This window comes from Hyposmocoma kahamanoa, unplaced genomic scaffold (genome assembly GCF_003589595.1).
Source record: "Hyposmocoma kahamanoa isolate Upper Pololo Valley unplaced genomic scaffold, ASM358959v1 87, whole genome shotgun sequence".
Lineage (NCBI taxonomy): Eukaryota > Metazoa > Arthropoda > Insecta > Lepidoptera > Cosmopterigidae > Hyposmocoma > Hyposmocoma kahamanoa.
The window spans coordinates 11908617-11930213 of record NW_020654422.1 but is presented as its reverse complement, the minus strand read 5'-3'; the positions used below and the strand labels follow the sequence as shown (position 1 = coordinate 11930213).

At 36.7% G+C, this 21597-nt stretch overlaps 3 protein-coding genes across 4 annotated transcripts in view; 2 read left to right on the top strand and 1 right to left on the bottom strand.

Moving 5' to 3' along the window:
* Positions 1 to 42: 42 nt before the first annotated feature.
* On the top strand, positions 43 to 8587 carry LOC113235372. The gene is made up of 3 exons (XM_026471050.1): positions 43 to 877; positions 8080 to 8196; positions 8538 to 8587. The coding sequence occupies exons 1-3, from the start codon at positions 43 to 45 to the stop codon at positions 8585 to 8587; spliced, it is 1002 nt and encodes a 333-aa protein (XP_026326835.1).
* Positions 8588 to 10464: 1877 nt separating this feature from the next.
* LOC113235491 lies at positions 10465 to 15353 on the bottom strand. Its single transcript, XM_026471201.1, has 2 exons — positions 15039 to 15353; positions 10465 to 11125 (listed from the first exon to the last, which is right to left on the bottom strand). Exons 1-2 carry the CDS (start codon positions 15045 to 15047, stop codon positions 10682 to 10684), a joined length of 453 nt encoding a protein of 150 aa, XP_026326986.1. The 5' UTR covers positions 15048 to 15353; the 3' UTR covers positions 10465 to 10681.
* A 3155-nt stretch (positions 15354 to 18508) lies between these two features.
* The window catches only part of LOC113235279 (transcriptional regulator ovo-like), an 18816-nt gene continuing 15727 nt past the window's right edge, over positions 18509 to 21597 (top strand). For both annotated transcript variants that reach the window (XM_026470931.1, XM_026470932.1), the window contains exon 1: positions 18509 to 18869. In XM_026470931.1, coding sequence (XP_026326716.1) covers positions 18710 to 18869 — 160 coding nt within the window. In that variant the 5' untranslated portion in view covers positions 18509 to 18709. The remainder of the gene's footprint in view (positions 18870 to 21597) is intronic.

Sequence of the window (21597 nt, the reverse complement as noted above, 5' to 3'; positions counted from 1 at the left end):
GTCTCATATGACATCCTATGGGCTAAATTGAGGGCGACGGGCATGCCGGTGGAGTTAAGGGGCCAGTTTGAATATTGGTATCACAATCAAACTAACGTAGTGAGATGGGGCAATTCTCTCTCTTCTCCATATGTTGCGGAATGTGGAGTTAGGCAGGGGGGATTAACTTCGCCAAAACTTTTTAATCTGTACATAAATGCATTGATCGGTGAGCTTAGCAGCACTCATGTGGGATGCTATATAGATGGAGTATGTCTCAATAATATTAGTTATGCCGATGACATGTTGCTGCTGGCACCATCGATCAGTGCACTTAGAAAATTGATTGGGGTTTGTGAAGACTATGCCGCCTCGCATGGATTGATGTACAACGTCAAAAAGACTGAGTATATGGTCTTTGGGGTCGCCGGTAAGAAGAGTCCTAACAATGTGCTTCCCATAACTCTCAATGGAATTCCATTGAACAGAGTAGCTCATTTCAAATATTTAGGACACTTTATTGCCGACGACCTCAAGGACAATATGAATATAGAACGCGAGCGCAGGGCACTGTCGGTGAGGGCGAACATGCTGGCTCGCAGGTTTGCTCGATGTACGGTGGAGGTGAAGGTCACTATTTTCAGAGCTTACTGCACACCACTGTACGCGGGGGCTCTGTGGGCTAGCTATACCCAAGTCTCGCTCAGGGCCATGCGCACGCAATACAATAACGCCTTCAGGACGCTGATGCGGCTGCCGCGGTTTTGCAGTGCGTCTGCCATTTTTGCTGAAGCCCGTGTGGATAGCTTCATGGCAGTCTTGCGCAAAAGATCAGCATCTCTGTTGAACAGAATACGTGGCAGCGGTAACAGCCTCCTGAAGACAATTGCAGTTAGGTGTGAGTGTCCCACAATGCGGCATCTCATTAATAATACAAAATCTGTTCTAGAATTTAAGTACTAACCTAATTATAAGTTTCATTGTTGCTAACACTTATGGATCCTAGTTATCTGAATAAATTAATTTGAATTTGAATTTGAATTTTGGTAATTACACGGACATTCTTGGAAATCGTATTGTGAAGCCCTAGGTTGGTTTTTTGAGACCCATTTGTAGCGAAACGGGGTACTATCATATTCTAATATTTAATTTTACGATAAACACTGTTCCTGTCCACGAAAGGGTTAACTATAATAAAGAAGACGCGAAATCAGAGACGAGTTCCTAAATGACTAATGTAAAGTGCAGAAGGTAGATACAACGTATATACATTATTATTCATCTTACTGTAGTAATGTACCATGATTCTGAGTCGCAATAGTATCATAAATAAGATATAAGAAATTACATCTAATTTATGATAGTATTGCGACTTAGAACTTAGCCACGCTACACTCACCGCTTCTTGAGCAGGTGACAGAATGTTCAGGGCACGATGTGAGGTGCCATAAGGTACTCGTACCATCCTTTGAATCGCGCCGCGCTCCACTATACATGTTAGAAACAATACGAAAACTTCTACTTGAATAAACTGTCCTTCCTTTGACACACCACAGCCCGAAGATTATCAGATTAAAAATAGCAATTCGGTCCAGGATAAAGACTCTCTGAACGCGGGACAAAGTTCAGTCAATCGTCACGTTTCACGAAACTTTTCCACGTTTTCAGACTTTCATGCCGCTGCGCCTGTCACCCTGAGACATAAGTTAACAAGTCCCATATGCCTGTAATTTCACCAGCACCCTTACCCTTCAAAACCGGAACACAGTAACGCTGACATTACTGTTTGGCGGCAGAAATAGGTAAGGTGGCAGTACTTCCCTGGACGAACTCTTTCACAAGGGGCTTTTCTTTTCTTAAAGTGAGTGTCAATTGTTTTTTCGCAATTGGTTCTTTCGTAAGCACTCGGTACAGTCATGCCAGCCAGTGGTTACAGCAATCCTACCGGGGTCGACTTCAGACAACCAGTTATGATTTTCGATTCGATTTGAGGTGTTATTTAAGGCTTTGTCCAACAACCCATGGGAGAACATTTCCAAACGGGGCATGAACATCATTGGCGAGGCGTCCATAGAGTATCATCAAATATCATAAATATTTAAAGTAATTTACTACATTTTGTGCTTAATTTTACGTGTAGAATAATTAACCAGTGAAATAAAGTGTACTAGTATCTTGTGTGATAATAAGTTTGTTAAGGCAAGTGGTTTTTTTTGTTTTGCTCCGGCTTTACTAAACACAATTTTCACGCCTCGCTACTGATGAACATTTGTCGGCGAGTCCAATAGCACGCGTGACCTGCAGCAAGTCTCTTCACTTGGTGTTGGCGAGAGGCTGCGGTAGGTTATTACAGTAAGTTAAGTATTTATTACTATTAGTATTTTTACACTACTGAATAAATTTGTATCATTTATTCCGAAATAAATAAACTTCTAGGATTCCAAATTATCAACCAAAAAATTGTCTTAAATAAAAAACAGTTTTTATTTTTTAACACATACCATATAACAATTTCCTAGTTTTCAGGCGTTACTAAGTATTCATAGTTGGAGACACCGCAGTATATAGAAACAAGTACCATTTCAATTACATAAACATAATTAAGAGATTAACGTTATTCACTGAATTGAACACTTACTATAGAAATTCCAAATAAAGTCCAAATGACATACATACCAACGTACAGTTACGTATGTAAAGAGCATTTTACTGTGCATGTATAAATAGAACAGGCATTAATTTCGAGTTAGTATATTGTTAAATCTAATCAGCTCTGCAGACGTTTGCTGTCCTCAACGCTAGGAACAAACCGCTGACAGGGTCTGTTCTTATAAATACCTTGGCTGTATGGTAAACGACCAGGAAGACCACAATGTAGAAGTTAGATGTCGCATAGAGCAAGTAAGGAGTGCATTTATTAAAATGAGCCACTTCCTTTGCAATCGTGGTACCAAACTATCGACAAGATGTCGTTTAGTGCGGTGCTACATATTTTCGATTCTTTTGTACGGAGTTCAAGAATGGACATATGAATCAAGCCCAACTCAGACGTTATGTAAACAGTCTTCAGAATGTGACGTTATCGAAGAATGTTGAAAATATCGTGGACGGATAGAGTCACCAATGACAACGTATTGCAAAGGATCCACAAAGGCTTGGAGTTCCTGAAAATAATAAAAAGGAGGAAACTGCAATACTTCGGGCACACCATGCGGAGTGAAAAATATTCTCCACAACAATGAGTTGTGGAGAATATCCGCGGGGAAAAATCCAGAACCGCAGAAGACGTAGGTTCAAAACCCCATGGCTTCAAAATCTTGCAGTGGTTCAACATGAGTACCATACAAATCAAATAGCTATAATGATAGCCGACCTCCGCCTCCGGTAGTAAATGGCGCCCCAACAAGAAGAAGAAGAATCAGTTTTTAAACTTATCTTGTTAAATACATATTATGTTTTAGCTATCTTATAGTTTTAGAAGCTAATCAAACTGAAATAGTTCAATAAACAAGGGTTGCTATTTAGTAAATTGGTATACAAACATAATTTCTCAATAATGTATTGCAAAACTAAGTTCTGTCATCAAGTTATACCTGTAATAGGAGTTGATTAAAATTACTGTATATTCAATTACACCTGATGAGTTGACGTAAGGCAATTATTTATATGGCCTTCGGCTACCGGCAAAAACAGCCGATCCCGGTGGTCCCTGATGACAGATTGCGGTATTATTCGTTTTGAATCATACCGCACAACATAGTTAAACTTATAGGCCCTAAATATTGAGGGGTATATTTGTATTTGCTTGGTAATTGGCAGTTATCAGGTATGTTATACTACGAATGGGTATCATCTACTACATCTACTCGTTGTCATAACTAACGCATTTGCATTTCGGTACCTTTCCACATATTGGCAACTAAAGTTTTATTGTCACCTACAAAATACCAATAACGCTAAAAAAGATATTACAAAACCGATTACAGGGAGTAGAAGATGGCGTTTCGCTGTTCCCAGACACGTTGATGACTAAATTTTGCTAAAATGTCGAATAAAGGTAGGCGTCCAAAGATCCCCAGCGCACGTATTGGACGGATTGCATCAAACGCCTCCGTTTGTGGCAGAGAAGAGGAAAAAAAAAAAGAAACATGATATCTGGACACATGACATACTTAAGAAGAGATTGCAACGTGGAGAATATCATACACTATTTCCTAATTAGCTAAACGACGACGTAAAATTCTTCGAGTATTTTCGTATATCTCATGCTAAATTTACTACTCTTCTTAACAAATAGCAAATGACGGCTGGCGCAGGGGTGCGTCCACTGATACGCAATCCGTATGACGTCGTCGGCACGCATCGGAAAAGTTGCCCCTCCGAGCAACTGCGTCGGCATTACCGACAGGCCGGTGCGTGCGGTCGATGCGATGCGGATCAGTGGACGCAGTTGTATAAATTTCTATACAAAGGATACTAAAATCCGTATAATGCGATCCGTCCGATGCGTGCGCTGCGGATCTGTGGACAGGAGGGCAGTATAATTATAACAATATTTTAAAAATTCTTTTTATCATTTTCTTACAAACAATCAAGTGTATGAAAATTTCTTCTACGTCTGTTGATCTGGAAGAAAAAAACACGTGCCCAATTCTATTCAAAATTTGGTACGTGAATTATATGTGTATTATATATAACGCACCCTTGGTGTTACAAAACGGCAACTTTTCAAGAGGTTTAACGAGATTCTACGAATGAAATTAGTCGATAATTTTTTTCATCACTCTTGCTTGTAAACAGTGTCATGATACGCAGGCAAAGTCGACCGTAATGACCTAATTATGCCCACGGGTTTTTTCATTACATTATCGTCCTATGGATTTTTTACGTCAAGATTAAGCAAAAAGTTTTTATGCTCAAAAAATCTGAACGTACATTTCGCATAAACTTGAAGTTTAAAAATCTAAACATTTGCAATTTAATTATATTTTATGAATTGAAACTCTGCAGTATTTTTACAATTCGGAAATTATTTATTTTATATATAGGTAATACATTGTGGCTGCATGCGTCTGTGCCTTTTGTAACATTTTAGTTCGAGTTGTATTATCTATGGAAAATAGCTGGCAATCTGTTTAAAAAAGAAACAAAAAACCCGCCATTTGCAAAATCCGTGAATGTTGTGTTGAGAAGCGACATTTATCCATACAAGAAATAAATTATCATTGTATCTATTTTCTCGCAAATGTGATGAAAAACATTGTATGTGACACGGGCGTCAAAAATTACAAACCTCGAGTACAACAAACCTCTAACAAACTCTCTTAATACAGAATGTATAGTACTGGACATGTATAGGACAGTTATTATATATATATATATATATATATATATATATATATATATTTCATATTACATCAAAGGTACGATTTGATTTAAATATACTCTTAAAAATTCTGCTCTCGCTGTCAGTAAATTGCCAAAATTTTAAGGAAACAGGTGCATACATTAAGTGACGACCATTAAAGTGCAATCTGCATTTTTAAATTAGATTTTTAGATTTACGACAAAATAATTTTACAATCGCCGCATCTGCTTCAATTTTAATTAAGACGCCTTTCTTGCAGAATTGTCAGATGACGTAATGGCATAATTAAGTAAATAATAAAAAACACAAAACCTGACTAAGTGAAGTAATAGATTTTTCACAGATGGCGCTACGGCAAAAAATTCGTTACAAAACCAAAAGCAAAGATCTGCAACAAGCACATAGAAAAATTCGTAAGGTCTGCTAGTTCGTTCCGTGGATACGTTGGCATAACGTCTAGTACGGTTTGCTAGCTCTGGTACGAATCCAGCCGGGTCAAAGGATTTTTTTGTAAGTGTTCCCATTTTGTATTTATAATTATAACAAACTGGTGGAGTAATTTCAAAAAAGATAATTGAATATCGTGGTGCTGAAACATCTTGACATTTAATAAACTAAATTAAAATAATCAAATTTTTGTTTACATTTCGAGAAATTTTGTTTTGTGTTTATTGCACTATTTCTTACTTTTTAATTACAATGGGTACAAGTAAATGTTGTACATATTGTATACTGTATCACTAAAACAAATAATCTTTATTCTACCGTTGTAGAAAATTCATATAAAATGTTTATGACTTTTCTGGTAGACTGAACAGAACTTGTTTTGTTTATATAATGTTAGTAATGCGTCGTCTCGTTAATTAAAATTGCTACCTATGTAGCACAATAACTTATGTATGTTACTACGTACCAATTGTAGCATTAGTAACTTTAGTGTTTATTAAAGTAAAATAAATAAAAATAAAAAAATACTATATCGACTGCAATTGCGGTAGTGGTCATTCATCATTTTATTTATTGTCTATTATTTTTATTTAAATGCAGACTTTTCACAATTTAGAGATCATTTTAAACACCGGCCAATTCTTTTACTAAACGTCTCTCGGTTAAAAGTGAAGGCTTGGCCAATTATAAAGATATTTCATTAATTATATTCATAATTTAATTCTAAATTCAATGACTCCCGCATTTGGCTCGGGACGCCGCAGGTGTGTCTTAATTAAATTCGCAGGCAAGTTTTTATAGAAGATAACCGGCAATCTACACAACTTGACAAATTGGAGCTATTAGAAGGTTATTCCTAATTGCTGAAAAAGGTGCATCGGAATAATATACTCAAGAAACATTTTACCACGACTGAGGAACTTAATTTTTTTATAAAATGAAATTAATAATATTGGAGTCGGTTGTGTGTTTGGATTTTTGATATGGAATTCAGTTATGAAATACTCTTTATTGATCATTAAGTGTTACAATAATGATTAATTCAATTTAAGTTATTTTCCTGCCACCTTGGCCTAACGGTTACCATGCTGGCCTGCCACGCGGAGGTCCTGAGTTCGATTCCCGGGTGGGGAGAAATATTCGTATGGCCTGATTTATGAGTGATGATAATTTATGATTGTCTGTGTGTGTGTCCATGGCACCCGCGATTCTAGTTTTCCCTAGTGTGGAGCTATGAGTGTGTGCGTGTGTGTTATTATTGTCAAGTCCAATGGACGACCACGAACAATTCCTTCTAGGCAACAACTTTGAACGTAACTAATAAAAATGAACAGTAATGAAATTATAAAATAAACTATTCAAATGAAAAAACACATGAGAGGCCATTAAAATATTTTAAAAGAAAATCCAGTTCAAAATTCTCAATTCCCTGAACACAGCCACAGTATACGTGCCCATTTCAAAGCAAGTTTAACAGTCTCTGTGCAAGAAACAAGTTCCGTCGATAGGCAATTTCGTAACATTTCGCCTCCGTGAGGTCTGTGTCTCGGTCAGGGCCAGGCGAGAGAGAGGGGAGGGCATGATTACGAAGAGGCGCGGGAGGGGCTACGCCGACGCAGAGCGGAACGCTAGATCGTGCTGCACTGCCGAGCGCGACCGCCAAAGCCGCGACTCTTGAGTTGCAACATCGTGGTTTTTGTTATGTCTTCCTACCGCCCTTCGTGATTTTAAACTTCCTCTGGGTTCTAATTCATTGGATGTTAAATAACCTGAAGTAGTATATCTCCGACATAATTTATTTTTGGTTATGGTTCACATATAATTTTAACTATTTTGTTGCACAGATACTGCACTACCCTATCAAACCCATACACTGTAACATCAAAAATAGCATTTTGAGAAAAAGCTTAAAAAACAATTTGGTTTTTCGTAATTTTTGAGGTTTTTAATATTTTAAAAACATACATTTAAAAAAATTAAAAATTCTATCATTACAACTTTACTTTGCAGAAGGATGTTTCTTTTGAAAAAAGAAAACCAAAATTTTCCAAAAAATTTTTGTTGTAATGAAATTAAAAACTACTGTACAATTAAAGCTTAAATGCTTAGATTAAGGCTCTGAAATTTGTTATTAAATACAATAAACTTTTAATCAAAGATACAATATTATGTTGAAATAACTTTTATATTATAACAAGTTATATCAATGAAAGATAGAAACTCTTAAGTCCCTAAAAAATTCTCTTAGGCAAAGCATTGAAACTGAAAGCTACACAAATTTACAGTTTATAATAACGTAAAAGTTAGTGCCGATAGAAGGTGCAGCGGCAACGGCGGCGGTGGCGGAGGCAGCAGCGGCAACGCGGTGCGGCACAGCCAGCGGTGGCGGTGTAACCGGTCGCGTAAGTCGCGTAATGTTATAGCACTTATAGTCTTATAGTCACTGATGTAAGCGCAGCGGGCACGCAGAGGTTGTACGTGTGCGAATTTAAGTTCACATTTTATGAAATAACTGCTAATGAATTTTATTTGCAATTGATATACGTACACTAGAAAAACCGTTTGTCCAAAACAAAAAAACCTAATAAAACAACAAACAATAACATGTGGCAGAATATTGAAAAACATTTCTACAATATTTATTATATAAGATGGCCTCCTAATTTCACTGATTTAATTGATCTAATTACCACAATACTCAATATATCTGACAGAAATGGCGAATTATGGACTTGTTTTACAGAGATCATCAAATTGTCCCAGAAACACGAACAGGGAATGGAAGCCCATTAAAATATAATGATGAATACCAAACATCCTAATCTATCAGGCACATGAGGCAAGAAAAGCAATTTCCATAAGTCAAACATCGAGTAGGGGTCATCGATCTTACAGACTTGTGCGACCGGATCTTGGAGGAAACTTTTTATGGGACCGGCGACTCAGCGGCTACATGTTTACCCAAGACACACGACCGACATTACACGTAAGTACTTCCAAGTTATTATAAGTAATGAACTATATTTATATCTCTCAAGACTATACTATAGCCAATCAGCTCAGAGACGAATGACTGGTTCTGAAATCGTAGGTTCGTAATTCAAAATAACGAATGATCAAACTATATCACAAATCTAAAAGATAAAGGAAACCCGAACAGCATTCAAGGTTTGATGGCAATAGTGACAGTTAATACCAAACACTGACATTTTACGTGTTATATTTCCCTTCTCTTCGTTCAGTGCAATTTATCTTTTAAGTTATGTTTCAAAGGAAAGTCGACAATGATCTGTATTAAATCGCGCTAGTTTAGAAGGTTGTTGTTTGTTACATACCTACCTCGTCTGTATTATATTGAGTTTGCTAACCAAATGGAGATGACTTCCAAATGTCTTGTCGTCAGAGTGTAAATTGACTCAGCAATGTTTCTTAACAATTATCACTTGACTAAGCTAATTTTTTTGCCGTATTTGCCTTTGGAGGTACCAGTTAGGTTATTATTAGGCATCATTTTTCTATGCTTTATCATCAGCAGATCATTGCTCATTACGAAAAATTTATTTTGTATTTGTATTTGTTTAATTTTTAACAATTTCTACGTTTTCCCGAGATGGTATACTCGTAATTTGATCTGTATAGATCAATTTGTAGATCGCAGTGATGAATGCTATTCAAACGCAAATTATTTTTTAAATTTTTATTTTTTATTATGCTATTTTTCATTTTTATTTCCTTCAATCCTCCTAATAATAAAAATAAATTAACGTTATTTTCAATTCTGAATTACCAATAAATAAACAATGCGATGAATGAGGCCTGGCCTAACAATGCAACCTGGAGATGACCAAAAATCACCAGACTCCCTTTCAATATAATTTCACTGGCTAAACTCTGTTGATCCCGCTATATGACCCATACACATTAGGGCAGTGTGTGTTATGCTAAGCTATACGTCTACCCACACAACAACCGTCTGCAGTATGTGCGAGCACAAATCGTACGGCATTCCTGCGCTGGCGCACAGAGTGAGACAAAACCAGAAGATCGTCAGGTTGTCTCGTTCTAGTCGCAATCCTTTCCTTTCTACCTGTTGCGCTGTTACAAAAACCCGGTCCTTAGGGCCGCTACCTTACGTGAATTGAATGAGGATTGCGGGAGGCTACGGCTCGGCCCATATAAAGATGGGGCAGGGGCTATTATACGAACCACGGTGAAGCTCGGTGGAAGTCTTGGGACTGTATGTTCCGTAGGGATGCGGGGACAAAAACGGTCTTTATTTATGTGAAGTGATTGCATAATAGGAACTCGTTTGGAAAATGGGAAGGGTGCGTGATTGGCTTGATAAGTGAACAAAACTAATTGCACTATGTGCATACATATCTATTTAATAGTAACTTTGATTGATTCATAGTAGGAGGTAGCTAACGAATATTTATTTATTTACAGAAAATAACCCTTATTGTTTCCGTAATAACATTTTAAATATCCTACAAGAATTTGGGTATTGTTTGTTGCAAAAATGCACTTCAAATATAAGTTTCAAAGTTATATTCACATATCGGAGCTTCAAATGCAATTTGAATATTGTATTTTGAGGGAATCTCATTTTGGAAGCTCTCCTTATTACATTAGAACTATCCCACTTTTCGAAAACATGTAGAGGCTACTGCGCCATTGAAATGAATTTTATGAATTCAACAAGACAAAAATTTGAATTTATTAAAATGGGAAACACGAAATACCTATCAACATTCTGTATTCATGATAAAACACAATAACAACTTAAGTACCAGTTGAATAAAAGCATTCCATGAAATATTCTTTCTGATTTAGGCACGGCTATAACAATTCAACAGACGAATCGTGATTGCGTTCCCAGTTCTAAATTCAAACGATCCAATCGCGATAGCACAAAGCTCGATCGTGACGTGGCTGACATTCGCTGCGCAAGCGCGGTCCGTGATCTTGGCAATGGTGCCCGCGCAGGCGCGGTGCGGCAACGCTCAGCGCTATTGCGGTCGCTGTACCCTGCCCGACCCCGCGAGCCCCACTCCACACCCGCGCTCGCTCCACACCACAGCCTTTTGACAACCGGTATAGGTACACGTAAACATGTATGCTTGAGAATTTTCCGACGTTTAATTCATGCAACGAAGCATTCTGTGCTCTTGCAACATCACAATTCATCATACGGTCGAAATGGGGTGTTATTGCGTCACGTTTGATTCGAATTCGGACGCTCTGGAAGATTTTGGTAGAAGATTGAACGGAGAGTCGTATCTTGTCCATCCCTACTAGTAAAAAGGGATTTTGATGTTCGATCTGAAGAATCTGTAATATAAAAGAAAATTTCTTAGCATTTTCCTTTTAAAAGATTTGAAAAGGACCTTAATTAAGGCCAATCACCTACCCACAAAAGCAGTATTAGCTACGGCTATGTCTCGTTTAATTTGTGTTAACAATTTGCGTAGTTGTAATGTACTACGCCGGCGCAACCTCGTTACATACAAGATGCGGGTGATAATGACGACGTCGCGTTCGTGCTCTGGAGCCTAATTAACACTGATCTCAGTTGTCTTTTAAAGAAAGACAAATTGTTCTTAAAAGTAGGTTTAGATAAATTGATAGACGAAAAAGTCTGAACAGAAGATTTTAAACGTAATATATCCTTTGAGTAAAATTTTGAATCAGCTGTTACTGATAATACAAATAAAACATAAATTATTTTGCACGCTGTGTATTACACAATTTATTAAGTGTCCCAAAATTATGAACGCCCAAAAGCACATTGATTGTATATGAAGATATAACTATATGTATTTTAATTGATGGAGAATGTATGTTTGAGGTAATAAAAAAAATATTCCGAGATTGATTTGTCCTAGATGCAACGATCATCTATACAGAAAAAAAATTTAAAAGAGTTGATAGAGCTACTCGTGAGCAGTTGAACTGGAACTCAGCTGTGTTAAGCCTGGAGAGAACGCTTTAGCGCTTATGTCTAACACCTAAGACAATAACGGGGTCTGCACAGAAATCCTTACATAGTAAATTTGTGTTACTAGGAAAACAAAGACGCGTTGTATATCCGACTCAAACTTTTTTTTTTATAATGAGCTCTACGGTGCATAAGAATTTCTTAAGAATAAATTGAAAATTATATTTCTTGTATATTATCGTACTTAGTTTCTTATTCATTGTTTATTATATTATTGTATAAATTGCAAACAATCATGTTCTACCTTGACATTGCATTTTAAATTATAATATTTTGACTATCGATATCAAACACATAGTTTTATTGCATATGATCTTTTTTATTGTACGGGATGTGTATAATACGAAGTGACGGGACGCACAAGTCACTCATGCGCCTGATGGTAAGCTACAAGCCTGTCAATAACAGTAACAGTGCCATTCAGAGCTTGAAATTCCAAAGGTCTGAGGAGAACTACCACTGCGCCGGTCCCCCTGAGACATAAGTTGACAAGTCCCATGTGCCAGTAATTTCACCAGCACCCTTACCCTTTAGGACCGGACTGCTTAGCGGCAGAAATAGGTAAGGTGGCAGTACTACCCTGGATGAACTCTTTCACAAGGATCTCCACTGCTACTATATTTAAATGGAAAGTTTATTCGTTCATATTATTATCGACATTTAACATTTCAAAGCGTTTCATATCAGAACAACTAATAAATAAATATCATAAAAAACTAAATGAGATGGTCACAAATAAGATGAATTAACATAATGAACATATGGAACAAAAAATAGAGACTATATCTGCCTAATAAAATACATTGGTCGCCTATTATAGACAACCACAAGGTCTATAGTTGTTGCGATCAAATCACGTCTGCGACCAATTGAATAATATGAGTGTCCAGTTGAGGGTAATCGTTGGACCGGTTCTAAACATTAATACTATTGCAATTTATTCCCCTATATTACCACCACTGTTAGATCTCAGACAAGCAACATTGGGGTTTTCTGCTTAGACAAATACATATGTACCAAAAATACAAAGTTATATTTATTATCTAGACTTAAAAAAGGCTTTCCTTTAGGTAGATTATTAGTACTTTTTCATGAAGATTAGTTATAATAGATTGTTGTTTTAGCAACTGTCAAGGGTCAGGTTATTTTGGTAACATTGCAGTGGATAGTCGCGCGTGCGTGCAATCATCGCGTGAGTACCGTTGCAGCGCGATCCGTAACACTTGATGGGTTTCAATGTTACCAAGTCGCAGATTGATAAGCTTTACTTTGGTTGAGGTGGAAGTAATGGGCAACTTGTTGCTATGGCTGTTTAAAAATACTATTGACATATTGTCGCCTTTGTATTGTAAGATGTTTAATGTTAACGTGTCAAACCAAAAAATCTTTCTTCGTTTTTATTTATTACAATGTTAGTTCAGGCTTTGCACAGGCAATTAATACGCACAAACTTATACTGTAGTAGAACACATTTGTCAAGAGACTTTAATTTAGTTTTGAATAATGTTGTCACTCTTCATTCATTATGGGAGTCCGCTATTTGTGTTTCAGTTGTTATTCAGTCAAAACGAATTTACACGCTTTTCAATAGACATACCTTTTCGTAGCAGTGGAGCTCCTTGTGAAAGAGCTCGCCCAGTGAATTAATGAATGAAATATTCTTTATTGCATATTAAAATTACAATAACAACACAGAACAGAAATGTAAGAAGTATCAGAGAGTAAGCCAATGTACAACATGCAGCCGTATTGCTAAGCAGCAATTTCTTCCAACCTTAGTTCTATCTCAATTTAAGAGTTCTAAAGGGGGGTGCAACCAAAACGTAATATCCCGTAATGAAAGTACTGTAGTAGCAAGGGAAGTGCTGCCACCTTACGTATTTTTGTCACCAAATAGTAATATGAGCATTGCGTTCCTGTTTTGAAGGGTAAGGATGCTGATGAAATTACAAGCACATGAGACATGTTAACTTAAATCTCAGGCTGAATGACGGGTGCAGTGTCCCTCAGATCTTTGCGACTTAAAACTCTGAGTCGCACTGTAACTCCTGTGGACAAACGTATCGCTTACGCCTGGTGGTACGCACGACTTGTTAGTCTTGTCACAAAAAAACTTATTTACATTGCAAAGTACAATTACATAACTCTTTATAATGCTATGTACCAATTAAGTTAAATGTATCTTTTAAAGTTATTAACATGAAAATTTGCATATGAAATACGGAAAGTCCTTTCTTTTTTTTTTTTTCTTTTTTTTTTTTTATTGCGACTCGACAAAATGACTGCACCGCGCCTGATGGAAAGTGCGAATACAGTCCAGAGATGAGAGTAACGGATGGAAAACACAAATATCTTCACTCCGTCACTATCATTTTGCCGGTCTGGCCAAATGCACTGGATGTACACCAACTGATCCCTGAACGCGATTCGCAAAAGCGTTTCACTGTGGAGGGTTTTCCGCCGTGTGTACTGTGGTCGCTATCCAGTCGGCACAGAGCCTACCACAATGCTAAGCAGATGGACACTTGTGACGCCCTCGGTCGCCTCTTACGACCCCCACGGGCATGTATGGGGAGGCGACAATGTATTCTTAAGCCGTCGCCCCACGGCTAAATCTTCTTCCCAAATTGCTGTTTTTGATATTATTATATACCACACCACCATGTGAAACTATAGTTTATAGTTTGACATGGTGGTGTGATTAATGCAGAGTTTAGTTTCTGTTGCTGCATACTCTACAGCACGAACACATGTACGTTTAAATAATGTGTGTGAATTTAGTTACAACTATTGAATAACGTTCTTTATTGAAAATTTGCAATTTTTATTTTGTTTACGCCATTGCGCATTGGTACGTAAGTAGACAAGGACACATAAAGAACATTCAAATTGCGTATTGTATTTATAAAATGATCATTGACATGCAGAATTAAAAAAAAACTAGTTAACTGTTTACATATACATAAAAAGACTGATCAAAGATTGTAAATTATAAATTGATTTATCATGTACAATTATATAAAGCCAAAGTGGAAAAATCTATAATATAAAGGATTAAACAGAGATTATTGTTTAAATTTCTACATTTTTGGTAACTGCACACCAAGCGTATTAGATTATATCTGCATTGTCTGAACTGTACTGTGAAATTCTGTCTTTCGTCCCTAAGTTTCTGGGTAGCAACAGCATAAAATACACTCTACAATTTGCCATACAAAATTATCAAATAAACCAACACCATATTACCTTACTCATGGTATATGTACTGCATACTCATTGGCTAGCAAAATCACAAACGAGTAAACTTGAAAGAGGTTAGCGTTGCCAAGAACTTGAGTCGGCTTGTGCGGCGGCGCGAAACCGGTGCGCGGTGCGACCGTTGCGCAATCGACGCAGCGCACACGCAGCCACCACCAAACTCCTATGCACTTTAAACTGTGAAGATAGGACAATATGACATGTATTTATCTTAATAAAGCAATGCTTCAGATAAATAAAAATTGATTTTCATCAAGAACGATCTACTATAAGCAAAGCGGACGGTTGTGTGAAGGGTTGTGGGTGTACCCAGCTTCTTTGTCAACGAACGACTTTTAAGGACTGCATAATACTTATATGAAACAAAAGATTTTCATAAATAAAAAGGTCGACAAAACACGCAGGTGGGCGAGTCTGGGAAGGCTTCAATTTGCTGATAGTACTATACGTGTGGCGTCTACCACTACACCACACTATCTCCAAGACTTCATTTACAACCTCTTATTTAATAAAAAAAAAGGAATAAAATTTCATATACTATGAACAAATATATGAAAATCGATTTCGCATATTTATATTTGAAATTTTTTTATATTTAAACTTTGAAAAATATGTCTTTTATCGCTGGCTGTTTATACTTTTAATAATTTTAAGGATACTCACTTATTCAGAAAAAAAATGTAAATGTATACAGGCGAATCCACCATACTGAAACATTTTTTATGATTTCATGTTCGTCGATGCTGCAATGGTGAGCTGGCACGAATGCGGTGGTTGCGCACGATTCCCAGACACGTGCATACGCTTGGAATCGGAGAAAGAAGCATTATATCTCGACGATCGAAATTTCTCGTACATATAAGCGTATATGATGTATTTATGTACTTACATGATGTATTTATATACTTAAACATGATGTATTTATGTACTTACACATTAGTATGAGTAATGAATAATCTAAAATTTTAATTTACTTCGCTGTAACAACTTCACAGTATGACTAAAATGTATATGTACTTTTCGAAAATCCTGATTCTATATGGCATATAATATTTAGAATCAGAGAAAATCAAAACTTAAAAGTAGAAATTTCTTGCCGAAACCAAAGATCAAATCACAACTCTTCGTAATTTGCAATGATGCAACTAAAAACGTGTTTGTCTTTAAAAATAAAACCATTACTATGTAAGTAAAATGTAAACGTACTCTCTTAAAATTCTACTTATTTATACTAGCATATATTTCGTATCAGAGAAATACAAAACAGACGAAATGCGGAAGAAATTCTCATAAGAATATCCCAAAAGACCGCTCAAAAGTAGAACATTACTGCTGAAACCAAATCGTCGTAATTTGCAATGATGTACCTAAAACGAGCTTTTGTTTCAAAATAAAACAATATCCACTTTAAATGTTTGCCGTAAGTTTTTTTAAAAGATAACTACAAAAAACTTTAAACGTGGTTAACTCAAAATCGCTATCATTTTTTATTGAAGTTAAAAAAGTAAACAGAACCAATTCGGTAGCATGTTACAGTTTTGTTTTATTTGTGTCAGCAAAACAACTCCTTGCCACTTTATGGAGTCGTTAGCTGAATTTTTAATAAAAAATGATTTATGATGTTTAAAATGAGGGTTTGTGCCATGACAGCCATGAACTTTGGCATCGAATCCACGTGGTCTTTTTTTCAAAGCTTGGCTATGTTATAGCAATAAAACTTTATTCTTTGTTTTTAAATAAAATATTTAAATTATGATAGCAGGTGCATAAGTTAAATAGTCTACGTAATGCATAAAATGAATTATCTTCAGTTAACGAAAGATGTTCCCCAGGAATCAGGAAGAGACGTACTCTATAATCCGAGAACACAAAGCTAGTTTCTTAACACCAAGTCTCGAGTTCAGGGAAATAGCTTTGGGAAAAGAATAAACCGTTTTTGGGATAACTTTGTCTAGGTTTTTGGCCGACATTAATCTCTTTTTTGCGATGGCAATAACTGTTAGGCTATAAATAGCCTAATCCTTATTGTATGTATGTTGCAAACAAATTTCACATCTCGTTGATTCATTTGTTGTTATTTCTTTAGAACAAGTTCTTTTTATACAACTTGTATTTATGAAAACAGTTAAGGTGCCGACGAGAGCTGAGTTTCTTTCTTATTTATTTCAGTGAACATCCGCTTAGTACGCAAACACCGGAAATGGCTATTCAATATAAGGCTGTCTTATACATTAAGTGTTTGATACAAACGACATTGAAGATTCAAAGGCTAAAAAGGCTTATTATACAAACAGTTTATAAGAATTTTGTAAGGATTTTTGTTATTGAAACAACTCTTTTTTTTTTAAATATTACTTTTTGTTGTTGTCAATATTACATGTCGAGATTAAGTAATTCAAAGTAAAGGAAGTGTACGAGTTTTGAAATGGGTGAATATTTTTTGTTTTTAAGAATATGTATGTTGTTAAATGTTATAAAATTTTACTATGTAATTGTTTGCTACAGTAAAATTTGGATACAGTATGGCGGTAGACATGCGACTTTTGCAAGCCAAACTCATTTGAACAAAGGTGCCGCCGTTTACGCTGCGATAACCCAAACAAAAACGCAGAAAAACACAAAATGGAAACTACGTACAGACAAAAGGAAATCGTAAAAATTATTGTTGTTACTTTATAACCATCCTATTGTTAATACTTGTTTCTGAAAGAATACGCTTCACTGATTGTAGGCAATGTACTCAGGCAACATCTGCATTATTTCTCAAACGTCGCCGTTGATTGAAAGGTTGCCGACAACAAACACGTGATTTTTGACAGTATGGGTTATGATTATAAATATGCAAGAAATAATCCCTCAATGCCTTATTCGTTTAAAATAAGAACAAATTTATAAACAACGGGGTTAGAATAGAACCAAAACACCACGAGATTCATCCTTAAGCGGGCTTTGAGTATACGAAGAAATTATGGTCAAACATGTTGAACTTGTTAAATGATTCATATTTTGATGACTCCACTGACACAGATTGAGCAACCAGTCTTCGAAGAAGACCCAGTGCTTTATTTGTGCTTTGGGTTTCCTTCTATTTACCAGTAACTTTCAAAAATAAAAAAACAATCATACAAGGAATTTTCAAGCCTCGAGTGATTTTACTTCAAAAAATAAATAGCTCTATTTAATAGTGATGAAAGCTACTCAATGCAAAGTAAATAATAGGCAAGACATTGTCAGGGATAGGACTTTGTCCTTACACGAAACAGCACTTTTACTGGAATGTATTAGTGGAGGTGTTGTGGCCATGCCCGTGCCCATGGCCCATCGGCCGATGCCGGTGTGCGCGTCTGGCTGCGCGGGCGCACGGGGTCGGGCGGGCGGCGCCGGAGCAGCGCGGGCGGGGGCGGACCTGTTCCGGCAACGGTGTCGCGGGCACCGCACACCTACTAGCGCTCAGTCCTTTCGCAGCGGCCAACGGTACCAGATGTGCCGCTAGCTGTTACGCACCAAATAAACATCAACAAATCCAGGAGACTTACCGTGTAGTGTGATACGATGCAAAGTGTTGAACTGTTTTCGAAGGGATTTGATTACGACTTATCATAGACAAAGTGACAGAGACAATTGTAAGGATCGAGTGCAGTGATCATTAGCGCCCGAAGATGCCGAAAATCTTCCTGATCAAGAAACGGCTGCATGAGCAGCAGCTAGGGTTACAAGAGGGTCAGGAGTTGCTGAACAGCAAGGCCGACTCCCTCTGCCCTGGCTCACCTCTCGACGATGGCCCAATCCCGCTGCTCTCCAAAAAGGATAAGGAATGCGGTACGTCTTGCCACTATAACTCACGCCTACACAATGCATCCATTCTTCGTTCCAGACTCCTTTTTACATTAATCCGCGCTATCATTCTGTTCAATTCATTACACAATGAAGTCATTCTTCATTTCGTCTTCTTAAATATACTAAATTCTAAAAAGTAGGTATGCTCAAGAGCATGTTGTTTATGTTGTTATTTCCTTTAGTTCCGTTTTCATCAAACTTTATTATCTTACTTTTCCTCTAACGCTTTATCATGAAATTGATTGTTACGTCATGTGGATTGGTTTTTATAATTATCACTTCTTCTGTAACGGCCACTCGCATCGTCAAAAATGTGTTACACTTCGGCAAGATCCTATTCCTTGATACGGTCATGCGGTCCATCAAAAATCTACCTGAGATCATGTGTGTCTTGCGTGATCCCAACCTGTGCCGTCTTTTGTCGCGACCTTAACGTTTATCTATGGAAAGGATACTTTGCATCTTTTCCATTTCGAAACTTGCTGTGGTGACACAAAGCAAATATAAATTTATATATAATATAAATTTATAAAAATTGTGCTAATGTTAACGGGATTTTGACTATAACCTTTTATCTGAATAATATAACACAAACGTTTGTTACCCATTGCTGAACATTTTAACGGTTCAGGTAGTTACGGATCGTGAATCACTGATATAACTGTCGGCTTTTTGCGTTTCTACGAAATATTTACTCTCATCAATATGCTAATGATTTGGTCGTCGTCGTCTGCTTTGCACTTAAATGTATTTACCTTAATTTTTTGTGAAGATAAAAGGACAAAAGTGCACTCTTTAGGATTATTTCCCATGCTACTTTTGTAACTGAGATTCGCGCATAAGATTTGCATGATACACTTAGCAAGTGGGCCAAGGTAACTTCCAAATGGGTCTTGAAGCACGGAATGGCGTCATTTTGCCCGAAAATGTCTGGACACGACTTAAAGAGGACACAATGTGCATTAATAATGAAGACAAAGAATGGATTAAAATCCCTGAGGAACGGAACCGTTTCTTGGTAAATTGGTTTTAAAAGAAAGTCTCAACAAAAAGATTGCTGGATAGTGATAGGTTTATCGGGATTTCCAGAAACGAATGGGTTCCAGTTTCTGATAACTTCATTGTAATTTTTTTAACTTAATGATTAGTACATTATCTTGGTTAGCAGTACACTTGCGTGTTGTATAAGCATGTAGCTAAGTATTAGTATGTATGTCATCGGCTGTGATTTTTGTGGTACGAGACAGGAATTGACCGGATGATGTAGGCAGTAGGTGTCAATGAATGCAGCACAATAGCGCGGTTTCCGGTCATCGCGTCGCTTTGTATTTAGGTTAGTCACCGCGATCTCGACTGTCATTTCAATCTAATTAACTATGGTTAACAGTGATATAGATACGAAACGTTATTTGCATAAAGTGTATGAACTATGTTAGTTACTCAATGTCGTGTTATGTGTCTCGCTGTTTGTTGTTGGTGAACACTCGGTGATAACTACGTTGGTACGATGATTTAACACTAGCTATTGATTTTAATGGCACATGCGTGCTATTTCTAACACTTGATGTCAACTTTAGAGCTATTAAAGAAAATTAACTGCATAAAACTCTAAAAACTTTATTCCTATTAGTAGTTCTCACATCACCATCGTAAAATACACGGCACAGTTATTGTTCTGCGGTTGCGTGTGTACCACCTCAACCTCATTCCATGTCGTCTTTTCTTGAATGTCAGGAAATTAAGGTAATCAACTACATCGTTTACAAATAGCTATATGGGTTAGTTGCATGGTTGTCGTTTTTTAAGGACTCGATTCAATTTGTATAAGCGCTATCTCAAAAAAGGCGCACAACAAGGTATACAACTAAACCAACTATAATTACACTGCCAATTGTAAAGTACAGCTGTTTACGCAATGTAATAAGCTGAATAATTGTTCCATTATTGAGTTCGCTACACCGTTATAAAAAGTCACCCGTATTCGCGAGCCTTATCACTAGTTTTTCCGTTTTTAAAATGGCGTAAAACCTAGACCTTTATCGATTCATTACAGGTGAAGCAGCACCTGTAGGTAAAATGCACATGTGTGACGAGTAATGTGACCCTAATTCAAGTGCAGGGAAAAGCAATACGGGCACTCTTTTGAATAGCTTAGCTATATAATACAATTTATGAAAGGTGGTTTTAAATTAAATTTTGAGTATAGTAAAAAAATGAGGTAAGATTGTATTTTTTTTTGCGACATTGTAACGTTAATTTTAATAAAAATTTGAAACATCGTTGTATTTATTTACTTCAATAAATAGCTCGTTTAAATGAAATAGTTTACGTAATCATTAGGTATCAATTTGAAAGTAAGTAATACATTAATTCTTATGACTACGTCAATGTGTGTTTCTTTGTTGTCCTTTATTTTTAGTCCATATTTTATATTGTTACTTAAGCATTTGCGACAAATAATAAACACTAATAATAATGCTAATTAGTAATTATTCTTGTTATGCAACGTATTTTTATAACGCAATTTTCACAGTTGGATAGCAACGACTCTGACATACAAAAGACTTCAACGCGTGACACAACTTTTTATGGTGACGGACTTATTGTGATGGATTTGTAGTGACGGATTTGTGGCAACGGACTTGTGGCGACGGACTTGTGGCGACGGACTCGTGGTGACGGACTCGTGGTGACGGACTCGTGGTGACGG

Coding starts and splice junctions, on each gene's coding strand:
- LOC113235372 (XM_026471050.1), top strand. CDS start 43: ATGCCGGTGGAGTTAAGGGGCCAGTTTGAATATTGGTATCACAATCAA. Junction 878..8,079: donor GAAGACAATTGCAGTTAGGT/GTGAGTGTCCCA, acceptor ACAAATTTACAG/TTTATAATAACGTAAAAGTT. Junction 8,197..8,537: donor GTGGCGGTGTAACCGGTCGC/GTAAGTCGCGTA, acceptor CTTGTTTTACAG/AGATCATCAAATTGTCCCAG.